Source organism: Monopterus albus, unplaced genomic scaffold (assembly GCF_001952655.1).
Source record: "Monopterus albus unplaced genomic scaffold, M_albus_1.0 scaffold106.1, whole genome shotgun sequence".
Taxonomy (NCBI): domain Eukaryota; kingdom Metazoa; phylum Chordata; class Actinopteri; order Synbranchiformes; family Synbranchidae; genus Monopterus; species Monopterus albus.
In genome coordinates this window covers 1,052,397-1,077,236 of record NW_018127986.1, presented here as the reverse complement: position 1 = coordinate 1,077,236, position 24,840 = coordinate 1,052,397, and the positions used below count along the sequence as shown (strand labels likewise).

At 40.0% G+C, this 24,840-nt stretch overlaps 1 protein-coding gene and 1 long non-coding RNA gene across 2 annotated transcripts in view; both read left to right on the top strand.

Moving 5' to 3' along the window:
- Nucleotides 1-24,840, top strand: part of LOC109966062 (cadherin-4-like) — a 179,712-nt gene that overhangs the window by 108,275 nt on the left and 46,597 nt on the right. Inside the window, exon 3 of the mRNA XM_020610640.1 lies at nucleotides 15,562-15,585. Coding sequence (XP_020466296.1) covers nucleotides 15,562-15,585 — 24 coding nt within the window. The remainder of the gene's footprint in view (nucleotides 1-15,561; nucleotides 15,586-24,840) is intronic.
- LOC109966108 (uncharacterized) lies at nucleotides 11,132-12,682 on the top strand. Its single transcript, XR_002275726.1, has 3 exons — nucleotides 11,132-11,196; nucleotides 12,144-12,248; nucleotides 12,493-12,682. It is a non-coding gene; the product is annotated as an uncharacterized LOC109966108 (long non-coding RNA).

Here is a 24,840-nt window from a genome sequence, read left to right as displayed (position 1 = left end):
TCATCATAATAATATTAAACACCCTGTCTGCTGACAGTCATCAACTCTTCTCTCTAGTTATCCTTGACCAGATGTACCCTGTAGAAACTCATAAGCATGACTAAGCATTTAACAGTCTAACTAGACATCCTATCTCCACTAAACATTTCTAATACATAAAGTATCTATCCAATATCTATCTGACTAAAAATACCTAACACCTCCATTTTGTCCCCTATTTTTTTAGCTGCTCTCTTTTTGTTTACAACACATGCACCTGATTGGGTTTCTTAAATATTATTTCTAGTCTCCTGATTTTTAATTTAGGGTGGGTATCTATGCTGTGTTCTACCACTGTGTGAGTGACCTGCTGCAGTAAAAATGTCTCTGTTACCTGGTTGTTGTCTCTTGTCTGCCTCAGCCACTCCCCCTGGCGGCACCTTCCTGCGCTCCAACGCACCACAATCCAGCATGTTCAACACTGAGCTGCCTGTGGATTCCCTCCAGCTGTAATCCATGATCATTTTGTCTTTAGGGGATTATAGGCTGCTGTTTTGGTATCTGACAGCAGGGATTGCTGGTAGATGATGCATTAAAAAGGACTGTGGACCAGATAGATGAGATGAGTTGCATTTACATCAGGGTAAGCCAAAATGGTATATTGTACATTTCCTAGTACAGACAGAGGCATATCTACTGATGTAATACGGTGGCTGACGTCCCATTGTTTTATCTGGCAGTAGATGCAGTAAGAGATGATCGTGGTTTGGTATCTCACACTAATTTTCTATTAAATGATTGTTTCTAGCAAGCACTGTTTTGCACACTAAGGTGTCTTGGCAGCATTTACATCAGCGTTATTGTCAGAAGCCAAAATGGTCTATTGTACATTTCCTAGACTTCACTGAAGGTGTGTGATTGGAGGTGCCAGCTACTGGACTGTATACATACAAAAGTACGCCTTGAATTTTCTTTGTTTTGTGTCTACGTTTTGATTTTTGATCATTGATAGTTAGTCCTACAGTTGGTATGGTCGGTCATTTAAAGTCATTTGAGGCAGGTTTCTACTCCTCTCGTAGATTTGTCCTCATAATGTCAGTTTTACTTAAGGTGTCACCAGACCAGCGTCCGGGGGCTTTGGTGACAGGCCTTTAATAACGAGTGATCATCCTGGAGTGCTTAGGTTATGTTTTAGAGAGGCGAGATTGGAGGTTTGAGGGTGTTGTAACAAACAGTCATCTCTCTTCTTGCTCTCAGCGGGAGCTAAACAGTGTGATGGATTAGGCATGAGGAGTGGGTTTGATGGCAGGTCGGAGGCAGCCTGAGGAGATGGTTTTAATCATATTTGCCTTCTCATTACCCTCCCGTCTGCTGCCTTACTACTGCACTGGGATTTCAGTGCATACTAGAACAACATTCTGCCAAATACTATACACTACAATGCTCCTCATGAACTGGAGCCATCTCAGATAGCTTTACTGTGTTTACAGACACATGCTACTGAACATTAACACAGATTTAAAAATTCAAGGTATGTTGGGTCACCAAGAAATCAGGTTTGACAAAGAGAAGGTCATTGTATCTTTGAGTTTTTAAGGAACAAGAGTTTTGTGATTCAGCCAAACAATAACAAAGTGGCGACCTTGACGACAGTATGTTGGGTTAGACAGCTGGTTCTTATCTCCACGGAGACCTGCTGGAAGTCTGCTGGGTGACAGCGACGTCTATCATTCATTTAGCCATGACCTCATCCTCCTTCACTGACATCTCAAAAAGATGCAGTCTCACAGCTGAGGAGGGGAAAGAAAAGACTTGTCAAACTGTGCGTCTGTCTTCCCGTGTTCACTCTCAGACCTAAATCGCACTACTAATCCTTGAGCTGCATGTAATTCTCAAACCAGTAAAGTTTGAGCTTGACTCCTTTTCGTTTTTGTTTTCCTTGTGTTTGGTTATGGGTCTAGTGTGTTTAAAATTGATTAGTGCAGCTCAGGACCTGGATGGTGTTTTGTTGTTGTGGATAATCAAAGAGTTTGTTGTGTTTCTGTGTTCTGGTTTGGGGTCAAGGGGGTTGTGCTCTGGCAGCAGCAGCAGCACCTGAGTAAAATAATAATGCTGCAGTGTTAAGACAATTTGTTGGCTTTCAGTCATGTCCTAGTCATCGATTTGGGCAGTATATACCCCCTAAGATGTGTTCATTTTCTCCATTATCTAGACTTTTTGTGTTGTCAGTGATTGCATTATACTTTTAGGACCCTCAGTCATTTCTCTGTGGTCTCTTTGTCATTTCGTTGAGACATCTCCCTGCTCATTGCTGTAAGCAGTGTGAGGAGGCTAATTGCATTTCCAGCAACCTTGTTAATGACAGTGTTGTAATGGCTTTCAGCTATTATTGAATGGATTTTCAACATTGCCTTTTTAGTTCACACAACTGCCATTTGCTTAAAAGCTTGGCATGTGCACTTCTAAACAAGCCAGCATGGTTTAATATGTGCATGTGATAACAGGTTTAATGCTGGGAGTAAAATGATTTCCCAGAAGACTCCATAGGGGCAGATTTTTCAAGTGTGTTTTGGCTTTGGTTCAGTTCATATTGTTTTATGAGGTGTGCAGGTGTCACTGTTGTTTATCAATAGAGATTGCACTTAGGGGAATGAAAGCCTAAAAGAAAGCAAAAAAGGTTCATTGGAGAAGGTCTGTATTTATGTTTTCTCATCTTTATTGAGATTTATTTTATTTCAGAAGAACGCCAACATGCGTCGTTTATCATTTGCAAGTAAAATTGATTGTAATAGTCGACGTATAGTTGATGATAATTCTGGCACTGATATGGTGACATCTTTAACATGTATTCCCAGTTCATGCCCAGTAGTTACAACAAATGTAATTAATCAGATATTAACCTTGCATTATGCAGATTTTGAACACCCATCACCCGGAGCCTCACTTGCTCCACACCCTATCATGCACACATTAGTTCCATCTCTTCAGCTGAATGCTTCTTTGTTTCGGTGTATACACACACGTATGCACCTACACACATATGCAAGTACTAGCTCAAAACAACTTGTATCATCAAATGTATGACTAAAATCTAGAGCAGTAATCCACGGAAAGCAGCGAGGAGCAAAGTGAAGTAGTGTGTTCCCTTTTATCACGTTGACTCCTCCAAGAAAAATCCGAGATCATTCTGAAAGGCCCAGCTCGTATTCTCTCCTCTCTCTTCTGCTGTTCATCTCGCATCCTCTGTTCCCCTCAGTTATTGATGAACTTTAAAAAAAAGTGCTATTGATACTTGAACACCTAACATACACTCACTGCCCACTTTATTAGGTACACCTGAACAGTTGTATGGAATTCAACTGCATACCCATGTTGAAGTGCATTTTTGTGTACAAGAATATGTGTGTGATTCTGTGAGAATCGTGTTAACTGTGTATGTGATTGACAGCGGTGTCTGTTGGGGGTGACAGTGTGCTGATCCCTGCATCATTACATTTTCTCCCACTTCACTCCCTTCATCCCCAGTTCTGTATTTATCTTAGAGAACAACTCCACTTCCACTGAGGTCTTGTCTTAGTTTTCTTAACTTCCTGTCCTTTTGTTGTCCTCAGAAGTGTTTAATGGCAGTTAGCTGTCCCACCGTTTCAGCCTAATCCTTCTCGCTCATTCCTTGTCACCATGGGAGTGCTACAGCTCTCCCTGCAGAGGACAGCAGATAGTCTTCAATGAACAGCTGTGGTAGGATAGCTGGCCTCTCTCCGGCCTTGTTCAGCGGCTTTGTACTCGAGGAAGGATGGATAGAGAGGGCAAGAGAGTGAAATGTGTAATTGTCAGAGCCAGGCAACACCAGGAGGTCTTCCAGTTTTCCAAAGTCATAAAATATAGCATTTGAGCTTCAACAAGACTTATTCACTTGATCTGTTCTTGTTGAGCTGCTGATGCTTGGATCTTTCCTTCCAACTGACTAACCATTCTTTCCACATGCTGGGCGATTTAAGGCTTCACTGATAAGATGATGGGCCTCAGGTGTGTCCAAGTCTAAAGCCAGATTCATTCTTCTACGTCAGGGTATTGTGGTGGCTCCTGGAGGCGCAGCCAGATCTGATGAGCACAAAAAACAAAAAAAGCATAGAGACCATGAGTACTGTTGATGGCTGCACATGTTTTCTTCTGTATGCTTTCGGATCTGATTGAAATAGTGCTGCTTGCTTTTGATATCAAAGGCAACATTGTGTGAGATGAGGAAAAGCTAATTAATTCTGTTAGTAAGTCTAGAGCTGGCTTTTGTGATCAACAGGTAGTAAAACTGTTTGCATTGTGAATGTTTTTGTCTCCCTCTATCACAAAGTGAGGGACAGAACATAAACTTGGTTACTTTGTCAGTAAAGTAGCCTGACATATTTATATTTCATAATCATAAATTCATCTGTAGCAATAAATACATAACATGGCCTGGTGATACATGATGAATCCATCTAGTGTTGCAGTCATCATGTTAAAGCTACTAGAGTAGGACCACAGGAATTCCTTGACAGAGAGAGAGAAGACGAAACCTGCCTTAGGCTGCAGTACTCGCACTGGATGGTGTCTTCCTTCAGCCACCTCCTCTTCTGTTCTTGCTTCTGAATTAGAAATTCAGGTAGCACACGCTGTAGCTCTTTCATTGGTCCCGAGGCTGTGCTGCTGGTTTTCGTATTCTGATACAGTGCACACACAAGTGGTTTATATGGAATCTCTGAGGCAGTGCTGAGTATTAAACACACTTTGCATGTGTCATGTTTTGATAGACAACAGATTGTGGATTCCTCTTGTTGGACTTCACACTGACAGACAATGTGTTATTTTCAGCTACTTGATACATCTTATTTGCTCTGTTTCATATTGACTGTGTAGAAAATGGTCAAAAACATCTCTACATAAGAGGGGATGGGCACTTTACTGTGTGTTGAAAGCTGCACCGATTAACACAGGATTCATGAGAAGCAGTTTTTTCACTCTGTGTGGTATCACATGTACCCAGCATCCTTTGGTAACAACACATGCTTTGACTCTGTTTTTATTTATATTCAGTATTAAAATATGTTTACAAGTAACATCTTGAGTTTTGATTTTGAATATATATTATTTTTTTGCAAGAAGTTGTGTTCAAAGCTCCAAATTTGACTTGAACATGTAACTCTGATTTGACTTTGCCGCTTCATTGAGTTGCATGTGGATTTCATCCAAATTACCTGAAGCTCCAGGAAGAATGTCCCAGTTTTATCATACACATACAGTAATATAGATGCATGGTGGTTTGGTGCATGCTGTTGCACAAGACTGACTTTGCACTCTTTGCACCCACCAACATCCCAGAAATTAGCAAAAGATGTATGAACAAATAATTTATTTACAGCAGCTTTTAGCACAGGTGTTTTTCTTTTCATACAATACTTGATTGGATTCAAATAAATTTTCACTCACAGGGTTTCATTCGGGTTCTTAAACACTAATCATTTTCATAGATTGTAGTCTTCTTAGTGTAGTTTCCATGTGAATAAGTCAGTAGAAGGACATTTGTGTATGCAGCATTTTATCCAACATGCAGAATTGGATTGCTACAGAGAGAAACAGTTTGGTTGAAACAGAACAGCAATCAAACCAGATAAGTGAATAAATCAAAGTTTTGAATTCTGATGTTAGATTTGTCTTTATGCTTGAAAGAAAGAGATGATTGCAGCAACATTGGCAATGATGCTGTCGGTTCTTAGTTTTTTACTTGCATTTTGCTTCATAGCATTTGCCTTTTTATTTATTTATTTATTTATTTTTTAAATATCATCCACAGTGATTGTTCCTGGACATGTTATGTTCATACTGCTGGTTGTTCTGACAGTCAGACGAACTTCAACTTGTAATTTATTTAGCTTTTAATATAAATATATATCCCTATGTGTATATGTGTGCCTAATGTGCAGATGTGTTAAACCTATTTGTACAATCATGTTTGAGACCTGTATTATGGCTTGTCTCGTTCTCAGACCTTGTGTTTATCATTAAGAAGTGCACCGATGGTGAAAATAAAAACCTGTGTTTTAGATATTTGTTTGTTTGGGTATTAAAGAAAGAGTAAGAAATTATTAAAGAAAACAATTGACCAAAACCTTTTTATCACTTTTCATATTATGTGGCAGTACTAACAAGCACAAACACAAGCTCCTAAAATGCATTTGTTTTTGAGTTGTTTAACACTCAGAGTTCAGCTGGGTGTGAGAGTCATTCCAACTTCTGTTTCTCTTTTCAGACTTTCAGTCAGATATTTATAGCTGGCACACATAAGAACACCTTTTCTTCTGCCTTAAAAAATAAATTAATGAATAAGAATTAGAATAAAACAGTATGTGTAAAAGACCTTTATAAATTTCAGATCATATTTTTGAACTGCATAGTTATAAAATAAACTACGTATTCCCTTTGCTGCCACTTACTATAATTGGTGTTTTTGATTTCACTGTGTAAAACAATAGCCAAAATAAAATAGCATTTTGCTGTTTTTACCATCTGTGTTGTGATGTCGAAGCTTCCTCTCAGTACGTGTACTGTGTGTGCTTGTGTGTAGGCTTGTTTGCGAGTCTGTTCTTGTCTGTTTGTGCAGACAATGAAACATGCCAAAAATGTCTTTCTTTCAGGATAGAAAGCTTTTAAGACAGTGTCACCTGAAAAAAAAAAATCTGTTATAGAGTAGAGTGGACGCTTTTCACACAAACAATATATCTTTGATTGAGGACAAGCTGTTTATGAAAACTGTGGACAGGATGAGGGTTTAGGCTGTTGAGATGATTCAAGAGTGTTGGTGTCAGGGTTTCATACCTACATTATGGAAAATGGGCACTCTTAACTATTGTGTCTCTTTGAATGCTGTAATCAGACTAGCCAAAGCCTAGTTGCTCATCATGTCTGATTCATAGAGATAAAGAGGATTCAGCAACACAGATTGTGGAAAGTAATAAGTTAGTTGTTTGTAGTGTAACAATCAGACATTAGGTTAGTGCCTCTGGTAAAATGGGACAAGCAAGGATGTCACAGCGACTACTCAGCTGAAGTGCTTCCTTCTATTCTTGTAATCACCTGCTTCCATTCCCTTTGCCTCCTCTTTCATTTTCTCACTCCAAGACATATTGTTTGCATTGAAGTGTACTCTTTATTTTTGCTCTTAAGAATCCAGCACTCATGCCAGATAATGCACACCATGCGCTACCTGCCAAGGCTGTATATCTCATGCAGAGAGGAAACAGTTAGACAAAGTGATGAAGAGAGTGACATCAAGAAAACAGGCACAAAATAATGAGGTCAAGGGTTGGATAAGGAGAGGAAGCAAATAAAAAATGTAGGACTGGAAAGTAAAATAAGAGGACAGCTGTCTTGTGGACAGCTGTGGGGGAGGTTAAAAAGGGAGAGGGTGCCACTACTTCTCAGCCACTGTTGCTGCGGGTGGCGGTGATGACTGATGGAGAACGACTCTAACTGAAGGTCATATCAGAAGCCGTGCCATTTTAGAGGATAAATAAAGCCCAAAATGTTGTGTTTATTCACCCAGCTTTTTTTGTCGATGGAGGAGGCAGACAGATGAGGCGGGCTGTTGAAAATGGAAGATTGGAATGCCAATAGATGATTCAGACTTGTCTAAGTAGGATTTATCTTATCATATTTATTTATTTATTTTTTACAAAAGACACACTCCCACTGACATTCTTAGATTAATATTCAATTTTAATAACAAAGACTCCGCCAAGCTCCTCCTTGTTATTCTGTCTCCATTAATACAGCACAACTGATTCCTTCAAATCGCAGATCTTTATATGCATTTCTGTGAATTAATGATTTGTTTCTCCTCCAGACATTGCTACAATAGGGATAGTGAGTGATGGCAAAAAAAAGAATAGCTTTTCTTCAGATCCAGCTAAGTAGGATTTTGGTTATCACTGTGATTATTCTTACAAGAGAGAACAGACAACAGTGGCAATTACATAACCATTTGTCATCGAATCATGTACAGCCCAAATAGGGTGAAATAAATTCCTAGAGGAAACAGACAGCATGCTTCCGAGTTTGCTTTGCCCAGATTGTCACGAGGCTTAAGGACAGTAGTCTGTCCGGGCTCCAGTGTCCCTGCAGTCTGGCTGGGACACAGAGCTATTCGTCTGGTGCTGGAACCAGAGCTGGAGCTGGAGGTTCAGTAGAGGTTGTTATCCCCAGGCAGGGCAGAATGCTCACGGCCAGACAGCCCCGCTGCCCAGCCTCTAATATCTGATCAAGAACCATCTGCTGAGGCTGCCAGAGCCCACGCGCTCCCCATGCCCCTGACCTCTCCAAGGAGAGCCCACTGGGAAATCAAGCTATTAGCAGGCTATTAGAATGATTCTGATCACCGTTTGAAAAGAGATGCAGCTCAAGAAGATTTTACTGCCATTACAGGGATGCCACTTTTGCAGCTATATTTATTTTGCAAAGGGCACCGTTCTGCTCAGCCATCCCTGCTCCCTCCATATGGCTCTTTGTCACCCTTTCTCTCCTCCATAGTGAGCTCCTGATCTGCATTTTCACAGTTCATTCCCCCCCTCCCACCTCCCCAAAAAAGCAGTTTGTGTTGACAGCATTGGGCATCTTGTAAATTTTTCTAGTTTGTGATGTTTATTCCCTTTGGCTGCACATTTTGACAGATATAAATGCCAGCACTTGGGCACACAATGACGCAATTAGCTTGGAACTATTTTTATTGCACACACAAAAAAAAAGTATTTATGAAATTCAGGCCTAGTGGTGAAATACTGTGATCTAGCAGCTGAGTGTAGTGTTTATGTAGCACCGACAAGATGTATGAATTCAAATGAGAATAAGCATATATGCATCACAGAAAGTATGTAGAAGTTGTCAAAAGTGCAGTTCACATGAAGTTTTAATGGCCTGTGGTAACAGTTTCTGCTCCTAGTGTGTTGTGTGCGGCACCATTCGCCAGGCCTTGATAACAGTTGGTTAATGGGTAATGTGCCACACAAGAGTGATGCTGCACTTTCTGTTTTCATTTTGTTGCTGTAGTGCAGTAATTAATCCAGCTGAACCCTTTGTGCTCACAAAATAAATGCTTTCCATTTTCATTAATAGACAACTCATTAGTACATAATGAGCAAGAAGGCAGCACTCCCTGCTCTCCCTGTGCTGTACGTAGCAGATGAGCATGCGCTACACTCAGCTAATTAAAACTTAAGGTTGTGTTCTGTCTCTTTGTTTTCTTCTCTGGAAACGGCGCAGGCATGTGCTTTTAAGACATTAGTTAAATAAATCCTGGTATGTAGGTGTTTTAAATACTAGAGGAAGAAAACAATGCAGTACTTGAAGTTATGTTCGCTCTACTCTACTTATGTATGTCTGTGTAGCACGTACCACAACAGCTTGATGGTGCAAAGTGTAAACTGTTAATTGGAACAAAGTGCACTTGACTGTGGTTTATGTTTCTGAATATAAGCTCAGGAAAGATATGAAGCAGAGCTCTAGGTTTAATTTTTTGCCAATTAAAACTTGAATTGAAGTTTAAGTCCTTCTCCCATCGATGTTTCGATGCAAAGATTAAAGACAGTGGCAAGCTGCGTGTATCTGTCTGAAAGATGGTCTTTGGCTGTCATTGACTTTTCATCTGCACTGAACGTGGAGGCTCCCTTTTTAAAGGTGACATCCTCCAATCACATGTTGTCGCTTGTAGAATAACAGTGCTTCTGACTTTTTTTCTGAGGAGAGATGAAGCAAAATCATTCACTGTGTACACTGTGGGTGTAACTGAGGCTTTACAGCACACACGGATCACAACGTGCGCATATTGCTGTAGGACATTTTGAGAAGTACATGTTTTTATTAGGGCATTTAAGCACACATAACATATGACTTTTGTGATTCATGTGATTGATTTAGCTCAGCTGACATGAGCTCTACCATTACCGAGTCCTCCTAAAATCATTAACATCCAGGTCAATGGTCACAACTGACTGATGTCACCATCCATTACACCGTAGCACATTTAGCTCATAGCTTTAACTGATGGGCTGTCACTGAGTGTGATTAAGAAATGAATGGCTACAGTGTTGGAATTAATCCTAATTACATTATAGTGATCATATATCAATGGTGGTTAATCATATAAGGAGAGTTGCATTTGTTTCCACTGCAGTCTACACACATTACTGCACACTGTGTGTACACAGCACACACAGACACATATATAAATGCATTTACATATGTGTGCATCTGGACATGCGGTCATATTTACACGGTAAAGATATATTCACAAATGCACAGTTGCATCACCTTCCACTGATGTCATGGTTTTCATTTATCTTGATGAAGTGATGATTAGCTGTATGGATCCTTCAATTCATGATGGGGGTAAAATCGAACACAATTTCTGGTGGTAATTAAAACTATCCCCCGTGCAGACTGCTATAAGGCCACAACTTTAAGAGGTCAATAGAAGACAAGTTTCCAATACCAATTTAATTCAATCAGTCTTGATGTTGCATGTACAGAATCGGGGGCATTTTCTTAATGCCCACAAACACTGAACATTCATGTGCCAGCATGCAGCTACTTCTACCGAATCACCTGTCAGCTTGGCTACTCGCTATCTGTAACCATGTGCATGATGGGGTGTTCATAACTGCAGACACCATACCCCGTCATTACACACGGCATCAATACTTTAAATAACATTAGCTAGCAAATGCTAATGAGCAAATGGCGCCTGTTATACTCACCTCAGCATGTCTTTTACAACCATTTTTAACCCACCACCGTCCCAGACAGTGCAGCGAGCAACATGGTCATTATTTTTTACCTCTATTAGGCAGAGGTACACATCTGTGTACTCTGGGTGAAGTGCGTTTTGTATTGTTGTTGTTTTGACAACATCTGTGTACTCTGGGTGAAGTGCGTACTCCCCCATGGCGCTACACAGTACTCCCCCATGGCGCTACAGGACATTCAACTGAACTGATGGAGAAAGAGGTTGGATGTAAAGCCTGTCCACAAAGAAAAGTGACAGGCTCACTTAGCACGAAGAGAGACTGATCGGGATGCTTGCTTGTTCTCACACTCTCTCCCCCCATTTCTCATCTTGCTTGCTCTTAAAGATTTGTGGGTGTCAGGGAGCTGCCGTCAATATCCAGGAGACTCCTGCAACTTCTGGTAGAGGTGGGCTGTCTGTGATCTAATAACTTCTCTTAAACTGTAGTTTTAGTGCGATTTTTAGCACTAATCATATCTGTTTTTGTTTTGTGCTCACATGATCGTTTGTGTGATGAGTTCGATGACTGGAAACTATCCAAGTACCTCTGAAATCCAACTGTATACCTTTAAAAAATGCACATCGACAATTAGAAAATTAATTTCCATTAATTCTCAAAAGGGCATTTCAGAGATATTGTAGTTTTAACAATACCATCTATGCCTTAGAGACAGCTGCTCTACAGCATTTGGGTGTCAACATTACCCAGCTGTCCTCACATCAGGGGTCACAGTGGGGAAGTGTAACAGTGTTGGAGATGGTAAGAAAGTTGCAAAAAGAAGACATGAGAAAGATAAAAACAAAAAGAAGAGAAAGAGGAAAGGAGTGCAGAGTCACATTTTCACCTTCAACCTAGACATACTATTTCTGAAGCCGCCATCATCATTGCTGTTGATAGTTCTCACTATCATTAACTAAAGCCAAATCCATCACACGGTGTAGCTTCAATCTAGTCTGGTGCAGGTGTGTCAATTCTTCATTTAGACATGCAGTAAGGGTAGAAAGAAACAGCTCATTGGTCAAGTTGTCTTGTCTAATGGTCTAAATTTTGATTTTCACATATAACAGATGGTACAAAATGAACCCAACTGTGCAAAAAGTGCTGACAACAAGCTGATGCTGACAGTCATCTTTGTAAATGTATGTCAACTTCTACAGCGCAGCATATATTGCACAATTTTTCAGCTTTTGTCTTATTTGTCATGTCTCAGCATTAGAATATAAATTGTAGCTTCACCTTGAAAAAGAGTCATTTTTTCTTTTTCTCTTTTAAGTGTGGGCTTCTCTTCAAAATGACTGTGGACAAAAAAGATGTCTCACAGACTAAAAGACTTTTTTTTTTCCCCAATTACAGTGAAATGGGATGATGATGCAAACGCAGTAATGTTTCTTTCAAGCCAGTGGCTACCACTACTGATGTTAGTGTTTCAAACATGAGCTTCCTCCTGCAGGGGCTGAAGTAAGTGAAGCTGGGTTCTTTGTATGGGTCAAGAAATAGTATTTTTACTGCTGTAAATGTTCCTCCATAAACTGTTTGGGTGGCACTCGTCTCCTATGCCACATGTAGCATTGAAGCCTGTTATCTGTCAGTCAAAATGTGGTGATATCCACCATTAGAGGGTTGCAGAGTTTGTAGTAACTGCCTACTGTGTGCAAGCATCATGAATGATTATTTCTTTCTTTTATTTATGGTCATTCTTCAGCTCCAGATGTTTGATGTAAACCCATTTTCTCTGGATGCCATTATACTGGAACATTGACTAATTCAAGCACAGAAACTTTCTGATTTAGTGGGAACACAGAAAATGCAGCCTGTCATTTAGTTCAATTTCATGCTGGTAGATTTTCATGTCATGATGTTTTTCTTATTCTCTTTGCTTTCTGTGTTTTGGATCAAAAAGTAGCCACTGAGCAAACAGATGTAATTATAATGGATAATGAATGTAAACGTCAAACCATGTCTGATTAGCTATTAGGATCTCTTAAATGTGGTTTAGTGTGCGTTTTCCTCTTGACTTGTTTTCTTTTCAAAATATAGAAATCATTTTACATTTAAATCCCATGATAAGAGCGTACATGTTTACCTAAAGAAATAAAGAATTGTCTCAATGCCAGTCTTCCTCTCCATTGCTCTTCCTCCTTTACCTGTTTGACAGTGAGAAGCTACATTTTTGAAAGGTAAAGGAACAGTTGGGAGATGTTTATTTCCTTATGGTATAAATGTATCTTCACAACAAATCTTCAGTATAACGTTTGGTGTCATTAGGCATGCTTTTGGCCAGCCTCAGCTTTACTAGGCTTGCAAACGTCTTTGCGGTGGGAAATCTCTATCGACATATGGCCTGGTTTACATAATACCCAAACCCACAGGAGTACTGCTGTGGGTACACGGGCACATCCCAACACCATTCACATATTCACTGCACATAGTCTCCAGATCCATATAAGCCACCAGTAGCCGAGAAGACACGCAGTAATCAATGATGGAGGTTTTCGTTACCTGCTTAAACGGCAGAGTTATTTATGTGTGCTGACACCAGTCAGCGTGGTGTCTCTGCTACAACCCAACAAGCTGTAGACGAGGAAGAAGTGCTTTCTTTTCATTATTTATTACAAATGAGCTGGTATTTGTTTATTATTCATCATTATCAAAACAGTGCTAATAGAGAACATGTTATCACGTTTTGTTCAAATGTCTCCCCTACTATAACATATTTTATCAATATGTAGAGAAAGAAAGTGACACATGGTTTAGCACCCTGCTGTTTACTGCAGGTAACTGTGCATATGAGCTGTTAATTACTCCATTATAAAAATGATGCCTTGTTATATTAAAATTCAATCACAGTAATGTTGTCTCCGTTTAGGCGTTGCAGACTCATTGTTACAGTATGTACTATAATCCACTCTGCTGTATTTGAATTTAGTTCATTTTAAATGACACTTAATACTTTAAACTGTAGTACAGTTTGAAATGACTCTTAAAAGTGCTTTTGCTTCATCAGTATTTTCTGCTGATTTCTCAATATGCTTTAAACCCCCTACTTTAAGTGCATGTAAACAGGCTGTAGTACAGTTTGAAATGACTCTTAAGTGCTTTTGATTCATCAGTACTTTCTGATATTGATTTCTCAATATACTTTAAACCCCCTACTTTAAGTGCATGTAAACAGGAGAGGTGTCCACCAGTTTCCTGTCAGTGTTGCTCACCTATACAGTATATTTAAAATATGTTTATCATCAGGTACAATGAGAGATCCAATCTGTAATTGTTTTTCAGTACATATTGGTTTTGAGTTTGCCTAATTCACACACATTGAAAGATGTGCACATTCACAGATTGTATTATAGTCTGGCACATGCTAGTAGTGCAAATCTAATCTGGGAGATTAGAGAGGCAGTTTGACAGCATACTGTACACTTTTAACAAATGACAAAAGAAGCAGAGTAGGGGCCAGTGGTTGTGACATGTTGGGTAATATTTTATCGGCTATGCAGCTATACCCTGGTATTAACAATGGTGAGGGTTTGTAAGCCTTTGGGTGAAAAGTAAATGGACCAAGGATTTTTTTTTTCTTTTGTGATAAGGTTGACTGCACTGGGCTGTAGGAGTGCTTCACAAGTTAATTATTTGAAGCCTCCTCTCAGATTAGCAGAGACATGCAGAGCATATGGACAGTCCCATAGCAGACATTCAGAGCATGTAATAACCAGAGGGCCAATATTTGCTTAAATCCACTGTAACACCTCACAAAACAAAAGTGTGCAAAGCCTTAATACTTGGTCCAATCCCACGCCACGCTGCCTTGATAAACTCTGATGCCACCCCTACAATTGGCGCCATCTTTACTCTGGCAATTAGGCAGCACTTTGGATTATCAGTTCCTTAGCCCAGCACACCACAAATCCATCCGGAATCAATTACTCCCCTCCAGTGTCTGTGGCCATTTGGGCTTTTTGGGCACATGGCCAGTTCTAAAGCATCTGAACTGCTGAAAGTACAAAGTTAAAGAAAGGGATTTTTTCCCCTTTATTTTTTATTTATTCTAGTATTCCTGCATGTTTGACAGGTCTATTAAATAAAAATGAAACGTTGGGAGCTTACAAGCACTGTCCAGATAAATATTTTATGAGAACAATAAGATAAATTTACAATATTTTCCTCCCTCACAAGCAGGCCTCTTTTGTAAATGTGTTATATAAAAAAAATGCTGCACTACATCCCTCCATTCAAGCAGGCCATGTTTTGATCTACACCTTTTGGGCCCGGAGGGTCTCTAGTGGGCTTGCAGTAAGAACCTAAAATGCTTACTCAAGTGGTTTGATGGCTCTGTCTCACTGCACCTCAGAGGCATTATTTTGACTTATTGTAAAGCTCACTCAGGGTAAATTGTGTAAGTAATCAAGGGTTTCCATGTGTCTGGAGACTCTCATGCTTCTGTGGCCACTGTTTGATGTGTTTCCTCATCTGCTGTGTATTTCTGTGGTTTGCTCAGTAAACCTGCTGTGTGCCTATGTGTGTTTGTATATTCAGGCACATGTAAGTGTGCAAGAGTGCGGTAAAGTGATGTTCTTTGCAGGTCTGAGATAAAAGACCCCCCCACACACACACACACACACAGTTGTGTACAACCCCCTTGTCTGTTTATCCTCTTGGTTGGCTCATTTCCCTCCCAGCAAATCACTACATCTCCTGCATTTTATATGTTTACTATACTGCAGCCTGTCAGATCCTAACACATTCCTCTGTGTTTCCTCCCTTTTATCTCCAGATACTACAGTGTCATCACAAAAAGGTAAGACAGCATTCAATCAGTCACCTGTGGATCCCCATGCATTTCCAAATGGGTGGCGTGTGGGTGTGCTGCTCGGTCTGTCTGTGTGCATTCTCAGTTTTTTGCTAATGAGATGAAAAGCATTTCATGGTGTTGTTGATGTTGATTTGAAATTGAGTCATTCAGTGTTTCTGTTATAGAACAGTGTTTTGATTACAAAGTCAATCACTCACAGCCACTGACACCTAGACTAAATTAATCTGCTATTCTGCAGTGATAGACAGCGCACAGTCTGTGTTCCTGCATTGCTTGCTCTAAGATGCACGTTCAAACTAATCGCTGCTCTGTTTAAACTCCTCCTCACTTTCATGTGTTGTTAATGTGAGGTTGGGGGAGGTGATTGTTTTGCATAGTAGATCTTCAGGGAAATAGGGACGTTGCACTGAGGGGAGATGTTTGTAGGAATGTATGAGTAGGTTTTGATTTTGTAAGATGAAGGGGCCAGACAGTCAAACTGTCTAAACAGCTCCAGGGGTCTCGTTCTGAGTGACAGCCTGCAGATGTATGGAGCTAGCAGCCCCAGCCCTCTCCTCCTCTTAGTGGAGATCCAGAAATGGCGGAGGGTGTGTCACACTCTGTGATTGCAAAGCAGAAGCAGACAATCAGTCAGAAGAACTCCCTGCTGATTTTGTTGAAACGTTCGTTGATTCCCTGCTGTAGTTATAAGAACTTAGGTGTTGTTTTTGTACAAGCTCTTACCAGAGAGGGAATAGAACGCAGGTGAAAATATTTCATTGTCACCTGGATCTAATATAATGTGCACAACATGTATATTTGAAAAATCTGAACAGTAGCAATGTCTTTGGTAACAAGGAGACATTTTTTATACCTTACGAAGCTTAAAGGAGGCACTGATATAGTACATCTTTGTGTAAGGTTACACTTAGTATGCCTTCACCCATATGCACACTCTTGTGAGGCCTATGTATGTGATGACTGGGTCGTGTACAATGCTGTCAGATGGACCTATAAAGGTAAGTGATGTGGGTTGCCCAAGATTTGCTGTCTGATAAATGGTGAAGGGGAGCAGAGGGTGGCTTGGCGTACATCATCCCTCCACAGCCACACTTGCATATGTTTCTGAATGAGAGGGAAACAAACAAGGTGACAAAACCCTACAGGTGAATGAATGATCACTTATGTTGGCCTGTATGAGTCCATGCCTGTGTCTACCTTTCATGTGTTTCCTGCTCATCTAATATGTCCAGTTCAAGTCTGTTTAGCCAGAAACATGAACAGAGGCATTCACTGTCTCCCACACACTCAGAGTGCCATGGAGCAAAATAGCTCATTCGCACACTGTGAGTTATAGATGGCTATGGAGCTATGACAGTGCCATTGGTATTGAAGATCCATGGGGCCTTGGGGCAAAGATAATATACATAAATCTTGTATTTGTGTGTGCACATTTCTTAAAAGCGTGGCATATAACTGTGTGTGTGCATATGTACATGTGAGTTTTTGTGAAAGATGGAGGAAGTAGGATGTGTGCACACTGACAATGTCAACAACCCGCAGTCTCAATCACTCAGTACTGAGCATGAGATATTCAGATTCAGACTTTAAGGTATGTTCACATTACAGTGGAAAAACAAGGGTCTTGCACTGTGTGTGCAACAATGGTTGGCACCGAATCTCAAGTAGAAACTCCGGGGGGGGCTGTACAGAACTGTGCTTTCTTAGCTACAATGCTAATGTTGCTAGCAGTAGATCCCAATGTTTTAAGGGCTCAAACAGTTTTTAAAACAATCTTTGTGGCAGCACTAGCTAACTAAATAGGTTGTCTGTTTATCTGATCTTGAAATGAAGGTCATATGTTATTGTGCAGTTTGAGAAATTCAGAAACATTGGTTACATACTGTAACATAAGATTCTATGAGTATAGGCACAGCCATATATTGTGAAATAGAACACAGCTATCAGTTCAAGCAGAGGTCAAGAATGATTGGTGGCAGGCACAAAGGTAAGCGCAGCCAGCGTAAAGGATCAACAAATAATTTTGTGAGCCTGCGCAGCACACCGCATAACAATTACAAGGTGTGCGCAAATGGCATTTTTTTTCCACAATATGTGAACATCCCATTACATCTGTTCAGAGTGCAATTTTACACGTACATGTGTTAGAATGAAGAACAGCACATACTGTAGTATTTAGGTCCAGGTATTCACGCTGTGGTTGAATAACCTTTACTATTGTTCCTCACACTATCATGATTAATACAGGACCTCATTATAATGTGACCTTATTCTTTAGTTCTCTGCTTCTGTGGAACATCCCCACTATCTGCCACCGTACCGTGACATCCTTTATCCAGCACCTCTCCACCCCCTTACACTCTTCCTCCCTCTCCTCTGCCAAATGAAGTATATTTATGGCACCTGTGCTAGAAAAACAGTCTCTAGGAGACAACAACCAAAACAGTTAATTAAATTGTGTTGCAATTAATCAGTTATTACACTGGCACATTGACAGCCAAAGTGCTTAAGTGAGATACCAGCTTAAACACATATGCATCTGCATATACAAAGACATGAATTAGCTTGTGCGTGAGTGCAGATACATATGAGAGTGCACATATGCATCTGCACTCACGCACAAGCTAATTCATGTCTTTGTATATGCAGATGCATATGTGTTTAAGCTGGTATCTCACTTAAGCACTTTGGCTGTCAATGTGCCAGTGTAATAACTGATTAATTGCAACACAATTTAATTAACTGTTTTGGTTGTTTTTGAATTTGTAAAGCCTTCTCAGTTCAAACACTACTTCAAACTTTTTCCTCTGATAAGCCTCTGAAAACTCTAGGTTCACATGCTCTTGGCCCTCCCATTCTACTCCCATTATTTACTTCCACACTCTCTCTACCTGACTTTATCATCTCTGCCTCTCTTTAAATGCCTTTGTCCCTGATTTCCCTTTGTTTCACCCTGTTTCCCTCTGCCTGTTTTTCCTTCTGCTCTTAGCATTTATCACTGAGCAGGTTAAGCCAGGTGTGAGTGAGGGTGAAGCAGCTTAGTGGTAACAGGGCTAATGAAGTCAGGCCTGTATTCCACTGACAGGAATCAGTGGTGTTATTCTCTGAAGCCTGTTAGTGTGTTTAATGATTAGACGAAACATTCAGACACCTGCAACGAGAAGACAGGCACACTGATATGTGGTAGTACTGTTGTGTTCCCTAACGACACAAACATTTACGCATGTGCATTTACTTGCTGGGCAGACGCATATATACATGTACGTGCATGCACACATACATTTTTTGATTTATGACTCAAACATGACATCAACAGTGTACACAGCAAAGTGACTGGAACAAAAACAAATGACAAAGAGATTCAGAGACCAAGTAATCTGGCTATTGATTCCTGCTATGTGGAGAAAGGTGGAGAAAATAAGTAAACTGCATGAGAGAGATTTACCTCTACCTCTTAATGCCTTGATGAACAGATTGTAAACAACTCCACACCCGCTACTAAAGATGCATGCTGCGATCCATGATTTTTCACTGCCTCTCACTTCTGCTAAAAAAAGCATGATAGGAGATCAATCAAAAGGCAAGCATCTCACAACCTTTATGAACATTTCAAGATGCTAAACCTGAGAAATGGAATGACAGAGGCAGTGGCTGGGTTAACAAACTGCCTCTTCATCAGAATGAAAGGGTGCCTGTGAGGGCGTGGCCTTCTTTTGCCCCATTACATATACATGCTAATTTACTTGTCAAGTTACAGCTACACAAGCAAACTACACTCTTTTCAACTTCTCTCATTTTCCCTCTATTTCTCCAGCCCTCCCTCCTCTCTAAATCTCCAGATCTCTCTCACATTACACAGCACGTTTTGTTCAACATCTTCCCTCCACTACTAAATTGGAACTTTATTCTGTCTTCACGCCAGCAATTTCTCTCCCTCTTGTGAGAGTACCTGTTTAGCTCCAGTTGAGGAATCATGAGAGGCAGGAGCTGAATTAAATGTATGTGCACTTTTTTACATGTGTGGCTGCTTGCTGTCATGTAGCTTTGGGCCTCCTTAAAAGTACTAGGGAAACGACTTGAAAGAACAGTTTGTACAAGGAAGCAGTTTCTTCACATTCAATCACAGCAACATGAAGAGAAGTAGACTGTTAGCTAGTAAATTGTTCCTCCAGATTCCTCCTTTTGTTGGTGTCATGCATTGTCTGAGGATTGAAAATGTTATGTACCATATACAATATAATGTACTGACTCCCAACTGCATTTGATCATTGAACCTAAAATGGAATGTGACCCAATGACAGATATATCTCTTGTAAATGATAATTGTGGTGGAATGTCATGCCTGAAGCTGTACAGTCTATTAATAATTTACTTATCAAAGTTTCTTGTCTCCTCTTGTGATGGTTATGTAACTATTATAATTTTGCAACTATTATAACTAGCTATAGGCTACTACTGACAACGGAGCATAGACTTTATAGAATTATAGCTGTCTTTAAGTTCCAATTTATTCTGGCATTCTGGAAGAGACCCTCAGTATTTAACACAGTGTGTATTATAGAGCTTTATTCTCAAAACTGCTAACTGATAATCACAATACAGTCATGTTCATATGATCTATTAACAGCTCCAATTTGTTTGGTTGATAATAAACATTACACTGATGCAAGGGTATAAATAATGGTGTGTGAGAGACCTTGTCTGGGCCCATGAGCAAAGTCCAGAAATGCAATTAAAATCCTCGTCTTCACCACCTTTTAAAGTAAAGTGCTCAGTGGATGAGGTGGTAAACGTGGTCCTCGCCTGAAACCTGTCATTGTAAAACCAACCTATTAACCTGTTTGTCACAAGGGTTGACATTTTTAGTCTAATTTAGCTGGTTTTTTGGGGGGTTAAATTCTTACTTAGCTGTGACCACAACACTGACACAGCCTACATTAAAGTCGTAAATTAAATTAAATATAAGAGGAGTTAATTTGTGATCTGTTTTTGAGCTCGGTGATGCAGATTGCCACATCTTTATAATGCAATATATAGAATAAAATTTTAAATAATATGGAAATATAATAATGTCATAACATAGAGAGAAAGTAACATTGCGAAACATTTCCGCACCACTAATTCATATGAGTAGGAGTAGTAAGATGTAATAGGTTGTATCTATGACTCTTCAATAACAATCATATTCTGCTCTGTTTACATTGTACTAAATGCATATTTGAAGCCATCTGAGTAAATTAACAAGTAAATCATTACAGTTGCTGTAATTTGTGAGAACAGGGTATCAATTTTTAATCATTTCTAAACAATTGTCATGCCAAAGACAATGTGTAAACTATTTGTGAGACATTAACTTATCATTAATGTGAATTTTGCACTCAAAGAATAATTATTATATCCAAAAAGCTTGTCTATGGGACTTCATCCTTTGTTAATCCATCCTCAGTTTTGTAGACTGTAAAAACTACTTTTACTCATATTACCTGGGCTTACAGGAGCAGAACAGGCACTCGCATTTGTTAGCGGTCATCATTTGTTCCAAACAGTGGCGTTTATAATTCGCTGGGTGAAAGATAATAGCTTTAACCTTCACAATTTCAAGTACACTATAAATTTGTGCTCCCTTTACTTTGCATCGTCCAATTTTCATTTTTAAATGTTTTGGTTAAAAATTCATTTTATTTAATGCCAATACTTTGGTTTATGATCAAAAACCTGCAAAACTTCTCATCAGCCTCAGGTGTATTTTGTTTTTAGTTATAATATGCAAATTAGCATGTATAAGTTGTCATAATGATGATAATATGATGAAGGGAGGGTATTATAATGGGATGAGATAGACCGTGGGGTAGTTGGCTTGACGCCGGATGTTGGGTGCATGGCGTGGCTGGTCTGTGTTTAATTCAAAGGGCTGGTTGATGAGGAAATTGGTTTGTTTGGTATGTACAATGGATAAGGCGGTGATAGGATGGATATATGGGGGTTGCTGGGGACTGGCACTGCTGTGGGTCTGAGTGTCCGGTGTTGGGTTAATGGCACCACGGTCTAAGAAAAGGGGGTAGGACTAGATAAGTGTATACTTCTTCCTACTCCCCATTCAAGCATGTACTATTGGAATGTTGTGATGTCTTATGCGTATTTGTTGAAATGTCTAATCAATTTTGTTTTTCGCAATATCAAGTTTCTTAGTTTTACATGCTTGGAAGAAACTTAAAATAAAAAAATAATAATATGGTAAGGTCACATGCTGAACATGGTAAATATGATACCGCTATGTTATCATAGTTATTGTTATGTAGCATTTAGCTCAAAGCATCATCATAGACTTGTGGATTGGGCCTCACAGAGCTGCTAACCTTGCTGTAGACTCTATGCAGATGGTGTAGCATTAGCACAGCAGCAACAGCAGCGGCTTCACTGCTCTGTGTGTGTCTGCACAGAGTGTTAAGGCACAGTGCTGAGTTAAAACACTTCCACCTTTTTGGAAGTGTTCAGACATAAACACAGGAAAATAGACTTTAATGTACTTTAACCATAATCAACCTGCTCCCACATTGTTCGCCCATGCAGTGAAACTGCTCAAAGCCCTATGTGTACTGCAGTAGCAGCAGGTGCTTTCTGGCTTCCCATAGTAGTAATAGCTGAATGAGTATGTGTGAACATGTCATGGCTTGTTTTCTGCTGAGTCCTGCTCATACTACTCTAGATACCTGTGACAAGAATCATGATTACTTTGACCTTATTTATTTATTTATTTTTAATTCAGCTGTGTGTGCTCTGCAAGAGAGAGGGTTCACTGTCGAATGAGCTTGTCTATGTAGCATCTACCCACTAATAAGGTCCAGCATATATAGAATTTAAATGCCAGCAGAAGATGTGCATTTAGGGTGAACAGCCCAAGCATAATTCATATCTCTGTGACAGAATTTGCTAAAATAAAAAAAACAAAACACACACACACAAAGACAATGCCACCTGTACGTGAAGCAGAAAGTAGCTTTTTTTTTTTCAGCAACAATGTGAAAGGCTCTTTGCTGTTGCTCACAAGAGGTTGATAATTACGGTGGCCTGAGGTGCAAAGCACAACCGCATTTCACAAAAACAGAACAACAAAAGACAAAACATAATATTTCACATAACACAGTGACAAAAAACACAATAACAATTCAGATTATGGAAAAGATAGGAACAATACTGCACACATGCTGTTTGCATAATCTGAAATGACTTTGTTTTCTATTTTTTTGTTGTTGTTTCGTGAAATGTTGTGAAACACTTCAGGGCCACTGTAGATAGTGCATGTTGTTTGCCAGGCTAAACGCTGCAACAAGCCGGGTCAAATGTTATTCAGAGATAAAGATGAAGACAAAACCACACAGAGAGTCTTAACACGCCCACATCTTCGACTCATTAAGGCTGTCTGGGCACTGAAACATTTTTCAGACAGAGACTGAGAACAGATAAATGCAGAGACAAGTATAACAAAAAGAATGGAGACAGAAGTGAACTGATCATCACTCTGTCTTGTAGAATCCTTTTCTTAAGCCTTAACCACCAATTAGATACGAGAACAGCCTGTTCCCTTGATGGATGAACTTAAATTGATATTCTGTGTTATGCTCAGTAGGGTGCAATTCTGATTGCACTCGTGGATGGAGCTTTCAGGCTATCTTTACAGGCAATGTAATTGACTATGCAGGGATACACTAGAGCTTATCATAACTGTTCTCTCTTGGATAGAGCAGATCCATTTAAAAGGTGTGCCTGCATGGTATCTGATGGTGTGTGTGGTAGGTATCTGCAAGATTAGAGCACAGCTGCCCAGAGATGCTCGCGGTGCTGTGTGGCGCCACCCAGGAACAGAGAGATAGTAATCCCATGAAGCAAATGACTCTTTATCATGATTCAACAACATGTTGTCACCGGACTGCCTGCTCGGAGTCACTTGGAAGATTCATACATCTTTGACTATTTACTGACAAGATGCCACAGTGGGGCTTGAAGCCCTGTGGGGCTGCCAGTGCCAGAGTAGCAGGTGGCATATTGCACCCAGCAGGATGGCTCCTGGGCCTGCTGGGCGGAGGGATTTGGCCAGCTTGGATTAGCTCAGCAGGGTGAAACATAGGGATGCAGGCGTGGAGGGGAAGATAGAGTACATCAATTTTTGCTCAGTATATGGACACCTGAGAAAGAGCTGATGAGAAGCACCGTGAGTTTTGTTCCTACAATGGTGCACAATACACACCAGTGAAACCTGAAACAACTACCCACACCTCTGTCATTAGCCATAAACTCACAACCAAACAAATCATTACATAATAGATTTCAGCTTTTAGCTTTTGGAAAAGTTTTTCCCTTTTTCACAGTTTTGGATTTCTTACATTTAACAACTGAACATTTCCGAGTGAGAACATGTGAATATTCATTCAAATGCCCGTAATAAGATAAACGCATCTGCAGTCACACTAATTAAGCAGGCTTTTCCCCTCTACAGTTCTGTGCTCTCAAACCTCCTCAGCTGCTCAAAGGCATGTCACTACAGTAATGGCAGATGGGTATTCTCAAGCCAAAAAGAAATAAGTCAATTGAACTGGTTAAAAAACAACACACACACAGGAAAGAATGCAGAACTAGTTGCCTCTAACAGACTGCTGAGAACCGTCTTTATTCTTTTCTGTGTGAGGGATGGATCCAGTCCAAGAGTTTATTACCAAACTTCAGATGCAGTGCCTATTCGTTTTCTCACACCAAAGAAGGCCAAGAAAATGAATTGGGGTCTGGACAAATTGGCAACACTCACATGAGCACAGTGGGAATAAATTCACAAACGTACTGTAGAAATCATGTTAGAGAGCCTTCAGCTCCTCTCCAGCATCTTTCAGACTATTTTTACCATCATTCACACAATCACAATTCATACTGTATATATTTTACAGTACAAACCTGTAGACACTTATCATTAGTGTCATCCTACCTTTGGGATCGTGTTACAGTATCGGACTTTCTGTTAACAAGGACAATAGAGACATGAGCCAAAGAGAGGATGAAAAACTGTCATATTGTGAGGTGTATTTGCTGTATCAGGCATTTAGGCCCCGCATTCCCTTCTCCAAACATCCTACAAATCCCAAAGTTCATTTCCCTCCCTGCTTTGAAACCAAACACAAAAAGACTCTGGGAGGTGTTTTCCACTGGAGACCATGATGTAAGAGAAGGCAACCACGGTGAATAAAACAGAGG